The sequence below is a fragment of the Epinephelus fuscoguttatus genome, linkage group LG19 (assembly GCF_011397635.1).
Source record: "Epinephelus fuscoguttatus linkage group LG19, E.fuscoguttatus.final_Chr_v1".
Classification (NCBI taxonomy): domain Eukaryota; kingdom Metazoa; phylum Chordata; class Actinopteri; order Perciformes; family Serranidae; genus Epinephelus; species Epinephelus fuscoguttatus.
In genome coordinates, this window is record NC_064770.1 from 21,551,497 (window position 1) to 21,560,599 (window position 9,103).

The 9,103-nt window shown below is 39.1% G+C and overlaps 1 gene segment (V, D, J or C); it reads left to right on the forward strand.

Annotated features, from left to right (window-relative positions):
• Positions 1-184: 184 nt before the first annotated feature.
• LOC125879576 (T cell receptor gamma variable 4-like) lies at positions 185-6,821 on the forward strand. The segment is given in 2 exon segments: positions 185-263; positions 6,484-6,821. Coding segments are annotated over 2 exon segments (378 nt in total).
• The last annotated feature ends 2,282 nt before the right edge of the window (positions 6,822-9,103 follow it).

The window sequence follows — 9,103 nt, forward strand, 5'->3', positions numbered from 1 at the left end:
TCTACACCGGGTATAATGGATAAATGAAAGAAGATGAGAGTGAGAAATGTGAGAAAGCATGCAGAGTGAAGCAAAGCTCCTCCTCCTGTCAGTCACTCTCAGTTTCAGTGTGCTATTAAATTGCTCCTCCAGCACCTCCTCTCCTCATCCTCCAAAGCCTGTGATCTGTCAGCAGTAAGCTGACTTTCCAAGTACAAGGCCATTCTCAGCACACACTGACAACATGCTGGGGACCCTCTGCACTCTCATCACTGCTCTAACATGTAAGGAGGCTGACTTACTGCAGCTTTGACCTCATGTTGGATTCATCAGTCTGTGTGTTTCTCTTGACTCCATGTCATCTTGTTGTTTCCAGGTGTGAGTGCTGTGACGGTGGTGACACAGAAGCCTCCTGTTGTGGTGCTGAGGAAAGGAGAGACAGCCACCATGGACTGTAACCTGGGGACTGGTACTGATAAAGCAGTCTGGTATAAACAGATTCCAGGAGGAGATCCTCAGTATGTGCTGAGGTTTCATCACAGCTGGAGCTCTGTTTATTATGGCTCTGGTTTCTCCTCTCCAAAGTTCACATCTAATCATCAGTCAACAACAGATTATCGTTTGATCATCAACAATGTGGAGGAGGGAGACTCAGCAGTCTATTACTGTGCTACATGGGACGGCTCCGCTAATGAGGTTGTATCACAGTGATTTACACTGTGACAAAAACCTCCTCACTACATACTTCTGCTTTTTGAGTCTCCACTGAACACTGACTGAGTTGAAGCCACCATACACAATGCTCTTTGTTATATCTTTGTTTGTTTTATATCTATACTTATTGGAGAATTTCAAAAGTTGTAATTTAATTTAACTGGTGAATGCAAAACGTTGATGACTGCAGATGACCAAAGATATCTGTGAAGCACTCAGTTCATGTGTAACAGGTCCATCAACAGGCCCAATATTAATATTAAACCAGCCATACCTGTCTTTAATGGCTCAGCTAATGAGCAAATAAAAAGTCTAGGTCTCCATGCTTTGGAAACATGCCATTATTGTCCCAGTAGCCAAGTGTAACACACCTACAGAGTGAAATGATTTCAGGTCAGTCGCTTTGACTTCTTCAGTTATGAAGTCCTTTGAGGAGCTTATTAAGAAAGAAGCTTTTAAACAGGTGGAGGATCAACTCCATCCTTCTGAGTTTGCATACAGGCCTGGTAGAGGTGTGGAGGACACTGTGGTCACCCTGTTACACTTTCTGTATGGGCATTTGGAGGGCCCCATGTCTCATGCCAGACTTTATTCATTTCGCCTCAGCATTTACAGTTTTTCTCCATTGCTTTGGCTCATTTCTTGAAACAGAAATTACGTTCTCAAAACAACACGGACAAACCTCCAAACCTCTGGGCATGTGTTCACAACAGATTTGAATTTCTCATTCCTTTCAGCAAATTGCAAATGTCTCTGTACATCTCTGCAAGTGATTAAGTACTTTTGCCTACAGTTTGCACAAGTACCAAGTGAATATATCCTGTGATCTAAGCTGACTTCTCACTTCTCAGTCAAATGGTTATTCTCTCCAAAACATGTCAGCATCATTTAAATGTGTTAATCATCACATGCAAAATGGTCCATTCAATTGTCAAAATATGTCAGGGACATAATACCATGAGTAACATCCCATTATATAACATGAATCTCTTGGAACATTTGCTAAATTGATAACTGTGATTGACAGGTGAAACTAGAACTTGAGTGATGAAGCAGGTCACAGTGATCTCCCAGGTGTATGCATGAGATCACAGCCAACCATATATATAGAGCTTGATCAGAATCAGTACAATTTTCAAACATGGAGGCAAGAGAAGAGGAAGAGAAGAGTAGAGGTAGAGTGTAGGGTGTGGTGGTAATAGGAAGAGGCCGAGAGCAAAGACACCAACCTGTGTCGGATGAAATTGGACTCTGGTGACCATGCCAACCATGGCCTCACAATGGCAGAGGCAGGTCGCAGAGTGCAACCTAATGTGCCTCCACAGTGTCATCGATCATCAAACCTTCACAGGAGCTATCACTGTCAACGATGGAATTCTAGGTTGTATCTGACAGAACGAATACTGTAATGTAAGAAATGTATTTGTTTACTGTACTCATATATTACTGTATTTTTGTACTGAGCAGACAGTAACATAACATTGCAAATGGTAATACTGTCCATTGAATTTATGTCTGTTGAAAGACAACCTCATATTGGTGGCAGAGGACGACTTTCAGTCAACAACAGGAGCAAGAAATCTGCAATAGTGACAAATAATGCCATCACACTGAGACAGATCCGCACTACAATCGCAGGCTGACAACATATTCCAAAACATCAATGCAATCAGCATCTCCACAATAAAGGGTTTTGAATACATCAGATGACATGAAGCAACTCTACAGGTACATTTGAGAGGAACTCTGATAGAGTGAAAGAGCTTGGTACCAGCATGTACATGTCATCAATAATTGTCAAATTTACAAAAACTCTGAAAATTCACCAGACAGTACATGCTACAGTTTGAAACTTCACCTAGCCCAGATACTGAACCTTTGTCCATTTAGACTCATTCCAAATTATGAAGTCAATCACTGTTTTTTCAAAACTGTAAAACTTATAAAACCTATCTCCTCCACAATTTTGCCTCAATTGACTCAAACTTGGTAGAGAGCATCATCAGACTGTCCACAAACGATCCACACAGATTTTTGATATTTGAAAAATTGAGCCACAGTGCATGAAAAATTGACTGTAAATTGTACTGTTGTATATGCCATCCAGTTCTCAAATACATTTTCAATCTTCTTGAAAGAATTTGACAAAAATTTCTGAGTCATGGTTGATGAAGGTCAAATTTCAGAATTTTATCTCAAACTGATTTTTTTACAGCATTTTGAATTTTGCTCTGTAACAATTGAGTCAATGCAAAATGGCATTTTTAAACATCAAATTTTCTCTGATGAAGCAAAACACTTATCGTTAGAAACAAATCACCAATATTTCCATGCTGTCAAGATGTAATATATGTATTTATATATTTAGATAATAGAATTTCTATTTTGATAATTTTTGAGATCTGCTTCAGCAACTGCTGCCTGGCCTGTGGCTCAGTGAGTTAGAGCTGGTTCTTTGGAAGATTGTGAGTTCGAGCCTCAGCTGTCAGAATGCTTCTAATGTTACAGTAAAATCCTATGTTCATGCATCATCTCTATGTGATTAGAGACTAGTAAAGTTGAAATAATTATGATCCCGACAGCTCATGTAAATACTTTTATCAACACTTTTGTCTCTTTATCAACACTTTCCCTATCCCTTGTCTAAAATTGCCCACAATTGCTGTGCAGCAGCATAATTTTATCTGATTTCTGAGTCTGGTACTGCTTTATGTGACTACAACGTTTTGCTTTGAAAACTATAAGTGGAAGCTGTAGCTTGTATGATACAATTATCATAATAATCCTTCTTTGAAGAATATGATATTACATATAGAAAAAGAATGAGCTGAATTTGAGCCTACCAGATGTAACCAGGTAATGCCCATGATGAGATGGTGTGCTGGCTACTTATTAAAGGATGTTTTGGCAGACTGGTCAGAGTATCTGTCTATTTTGTGGGAAACTTAAGTTTGATTCCTGTTATGGCTCCTTGTTTCACTGCAAGCAGATCTGACATTGTGTCCTTACACAGCATTTCAGTCAGCTGTTGATCGATGATGTACTTACATTTATTTTATTTTTCCAGTATTTCCTTTCAAGTACTTTGTCCCCTCTGTAGGCCTATATCCTACACCTCCCCAGTTTCAACCACTGCAGTAAAGCACACAGGCAGTATATTGAACTGGAGGAGAATACAGAACATTCCCATGTAATTTTCTGTTGCATTGTATTACAGTCTACTGTATAACTGATTTGATGTTTTGTTTACTGTATTGTAGAGAATAATGGCATTAAGAACAGACTCTCATCCTGTTTGTGGATGAGGCTGGCTTCAACCTGGCCAAAGAAGATCTAATTGTCGCCACCATCCTCCCAGGCCAGTAACATAACAATGTGTGCTGCCATTTAGAATGGCGTAGCTACATCTCAAGTCTCGATATAACAGCAAAATCCTCGCCTTCTGGATCACCTGTATTCAAATCTGGTCCCAGAAAATGAGACACCTAATTTACAATGTTTGTGCAGTACAATGTTTATGATCAGAGACTGGTTCACTGCTCACCAGAATCAATGTCACCACCATACTCGTTCCTTAATCCTATCGAGGAATTTTTCTCAGCCTGAGGTGGAAGGTATATGAGCAGCGGCTCAGAACCAGAGTCCCTGCTCCAAGCCATGGATGCCGCTTGTGGTGATGTCACACCAGATCAGTGTCATGGTACACGCACGAGATTCTTCCTTGCATCACGGAGTATTTGATGTAATTTAAACTGTCCAGACAGACAGCAGCAGGACGGCCAGAGAATGAGGATGAGGAGGCACAATGAGTTTGAGTAACACCCAGCATTACAGTACTAAGTTTCTGTTGGCAACATATAATTTTCTTGTTTTGTGTTTGATGAATTTATTCAGTATATTGTACTGTATGATTTTTTTCACTAAGATGTATACCAGTTTATGTGTGTGAATAAAAATACAATACAGTGACAATTTCATGGCAGTGTGAGTGCAGTGTGTGATGTCAGACCTCAGGCTACTGTTGAACTCATCCTTCTTTTCAGTTTGATACACAATCATTTCTGTAGACAAAACATATGAACCATGCAGTGACAATGAAGGAGACCAAGTTTGAAATTGATGAGGGATATTTCATGGACCGTCAATAATGACAAAACATCTAAGCATTTTATAGCAGTATTTACACTGAAAAGGACTCAGCATTTTGGGCACTGACTACTTGTGAGAAAATAATGTACTTTTGGCACATGAGTAAACTGTTTTGGGAGAATATGACCGCTGCAAGCCATGGTGTTTGCTGAACTGTCCATGCTATTTTGACAAATGCACCTAGAGTTTCGAGAATGTATTTTCTGCTTCAAGAAATGAGCCAAAGCAATTGAGAAAAAACTTTGCATTTTGGTGGCACTGACTACTTAAATGGCAAAAGGATTTACTTTTGGCGCATGAGTTAACTGTTTTGGGAGAGATATGACCTTTTGCAGGTTATCTATGGTGTTTTGCTGAACCATAAGACTATTTTGCAAAATGCACCTAGAGCTTTGAGAATGTAATTTCGGTTTCAAGAAATGAGCCAAAGCAATGGAGAAAAACTGTAATATACAGAGATAGGATAAGTAGTTGTTTTGATGAATAACTTTAGTATATTGATGTAATGAGCGAAGATAGATAACTTACGCTAACTACTGTAGCAGCTCAACTCTGCCTGCCTCTGAGGAAAAGTGCGTGCTGCACAGAGCTCCAGCTTCCAGGAAAGTGGAGGACATCTCAGCCAGTGAAAATGTAGTTTTTCATTCAAGGGCGGGGCTGTGAGCTAAACTTGCTTGGATTGGATGGGAAATCCTGTCACAAGCATTTTAGCGGCACATGAGGCGCGACTAGTGGTTAACCTTTTGTGTACCAAATGATTGGTGGGGACATTTCAGCACTTACTGGGTATTGGTGTGGACACGACCCCACCGTCCCCACTAAAAATTACGCCAGTGCTTAGACTCACTCTGTCAATGCTTAGAACAAGTCAACAGCTGGATGCAATCAAATTTCCTTTAAACAAAGACAGAAAAGAAATCATTGTTTTTGGCAACAAGGAGGAAAGAATGAATGTTACTGCAGTTTCTGATTCCAGAGCTATAAAGACAAAAACCCCAGTCAGAAAACTTGGTGTTTATTTAGACTCAGATCTGAGCTTCAGCAGCGTCATCAAGGCAAGAACTGAATCAGCATTTTATCATCTTTAAAAAAGAGCAAGATTTAGAGAAACTCATTCATGCCATAATATCCAGCAGGGTGGACCAATGGAACAGTGTCCTTTCTGATCTTCCCCAAAAGACAGTCAGACAACTTCAGCTCATTGAAAACTCTGCTGCTAGAATTCCAGCACCAACCAAGAGAACAGAGCACATTACCTCGTTCTTAAATCTTTACAGTGGCTTCAAGTGACTTAATGGATAGATTTTAAAATGCTGCTGTTAGTTTTAAATGACTCAATAATCTCAGAGCAATAATGAATGAAAACAGAGCTGAGTGCTGAAACTCCTCCTCCTCCACTTCTCCTCTCCTCAGTGTCTTTATAAGCTTCAGTCTCTCTTCTCCTCACACTCCAACCCTGCTCACCTCTCAGCTGGACAGTAAGGGACGTTTACACCACACACTGACAACATGCTGGGGACCCTCTGCACTCTCATCACTGCTCTAACATGTAAGGAGGCTGACTTACTGCAGCTTTGACCTCATGTTGGATTCATCAGTCTGTGTGTTTCTCTTGACTCCATGTCATCTTGTTGTTTCCAGGTGTGAGTGCTGTGACGGTGGTGACACAGAAGCCTCCTGTTGTGACGCTGAGGAAAGGAGAGACAGCCACCATGCACTGTAACCTGGGGACTGTGACTGACAGTGCTGCTTTCTGGTATAAACAGATTCCAGGAGGAGTTCCTCAGCATATACTGAGGTTCCGTCATACTTGGAGCTCTGTAGTCTATGGCTCTGGTTTCTCCTCTCCAAAGTTCACATCTAATCATCAGTCAAAAACAGATTATCGTTTGATCATCAACAATGTGGAGGAGGGAGACTCAGCAGTCTATTACTGTAAAACATGGGACAGCTCATTCAACGAGTTCGTATCACAGTGATTTACACTGTGACAAAAACCTCCTCACTAAACACTTCTGCTTTTTGAGTCTCTGACACATCTGATAATAGAACCACAAATTAACTCAGTGTAACAACACAATGTGTAACATAACATTCTTCAAACATCGAGATGCTCTTATTTGAAGCTTACATGAATCTTTAGAGCTGCATCTTTAATTGCACATAATGTCTGAGATTATCACATAAAACAGGATTTAAATGCTGCTGTGTCATGTCAGTTAACACTTTTCTTAGTCATAGAAATGTTACACAAGTTCCTCTAAATACAGTAAATGTGATCAATAGTTTTGAGATACACAGGTTGTGATGATTGTTGAACTTCCAGATGAAGTAAATCTGACAGTAATCTGACTACAGTCATGTTACATTAAGTAATCTGATTAGAATCCTGTTCACCTACATAATACACAACTTTGTGAGAATTCTTTATAATAAACTTCTAAACTAATGACAGTATGTTCATCCTGTGGTCTGTAAGATTACTTTAATAATGACACAGAGCAATAAACATAAATGAATCTGATATCACCACTGGAAGTGATAAAACTTACACAAAAATCATCAGCAGTTATCAAATATAATTTATAGACACAGTTTATGAGCAGAAGAAGCATCAGATATCTGTTGTTTGATGAGAAATGATTTAAACTGATGCATGCTGTAGTTGATGAATGAATGAAAACAGAGTTGAGTGCTGAAACTCCTCCTCCTCCTCCACTTCTCCTCTCCTCAGTGTCTTTATAAGCTTCAGTCTGTCTTCTCCTCACACTCCAACCCTGCTCACCTCTCAGCTGGACAGTAAGGGACGTTTACACCACACACTGACAACATGCTGGGGACCCTCTGCACTCTCATCACTGCTCTAACATGTAAGATATTCTTCTCAGTCCTTTTATAGCCCATATTTTCACACACAAACCTTTGACTCGTGTATTTTTCTCTGTATGTTGACAGATGTTGATGCAGCCAAAGTGCTGACCCAGACGCCTGCTGTCCACACAGTTTCTACAGGACAACAAGTTGTTCTCAACTGCAACATTCAGAGATATGATAGCCAATATGTCAGCTGGTATAAACAGGTTCCTGGTGAAGCTCCTCAGTATGTTCTGAGATTTCTTCATTCTAACAGTGCACCAGACAACTTTGGATCAGGATTCTCCTCAGACAGATTCAACTCTAAATCCTCATCAAACATAGATTACCAGTTCATCATAAAGAGGACAGAGACAGGAGACTCTGCTGTCTATCACTGTGGGACATGGGACAGCTCTGCTTCTGCAGTTGTATCACAGTGATTCACACCATGACAAAAACCTCAGTGAGAGACTCACTGCAGATTTTATGAATTCTGATCAAAATCAAACAATTTAAATCAGTAAACTTGGAACAAAAAAAGAACAGACATTAAATAAATCTCTTGTGAGAGACAAGAGTGTGTTTAGTGTTTTGGAATATAATGAGACTGATGAAGTGAAGAGACGTTGACAGTGAAAGTTGGTCTCAACAGGATGTTTCAGTTCCACTCCCCTCATTAGTGAGAGTCAGGAGGTTTTTGTACAGCCATGTGTACAAACTGAATCACTGTGGTATTCGGACAAGGCACCAAGCTGATTGTGACAAGTAAGTACTTTTTAACTCATCATAAAACAGCACAGATTTTATGTTTCTCATTCAGATTAAGAGAAAATGGGCAATTTATAATGTGATAAATAAAAAGAAAGAAATATTCAACACATTGTTTGGTGAATAATAGATAAGTGGTTCTACATCTGTTTGATATCAGGCTGTGTGTCTGAAGGCAAACGATCACAATTTTTAAGTATTTTCTACAAATATTCAGAAGGTTTTTTGATGGCAAAGGAGTTTTAAACATTTGGGCAACATTTACAAGATTATTTATTTTCATAACTTATGACAAGTTTTAACATTTCAAAACTCTGCATTAATTATTCTGTAAAGAGTATTTTATATTGTGACATTAATAGTAAAATATTGTTCTTGTGATATTTATTTACTTATCCTCTAACGTTCTGATATATTTTAAACTTCATGTGAATATGATTGTGGCTGTTTGAAGTATTATTTTATTGGTGGTTAGATAGACACCACAAAGCAAAGTGACTTCTGATATACCTGAAACTGTCACAATGATTTAAATTATTATATTAGAATTTTAATAACATTATGTAAAGTACAGAGGGTGAATTAATGACAGTTTCCACCTCAACAATAAAAATTAACTCATGAAAAATGTTTCTAA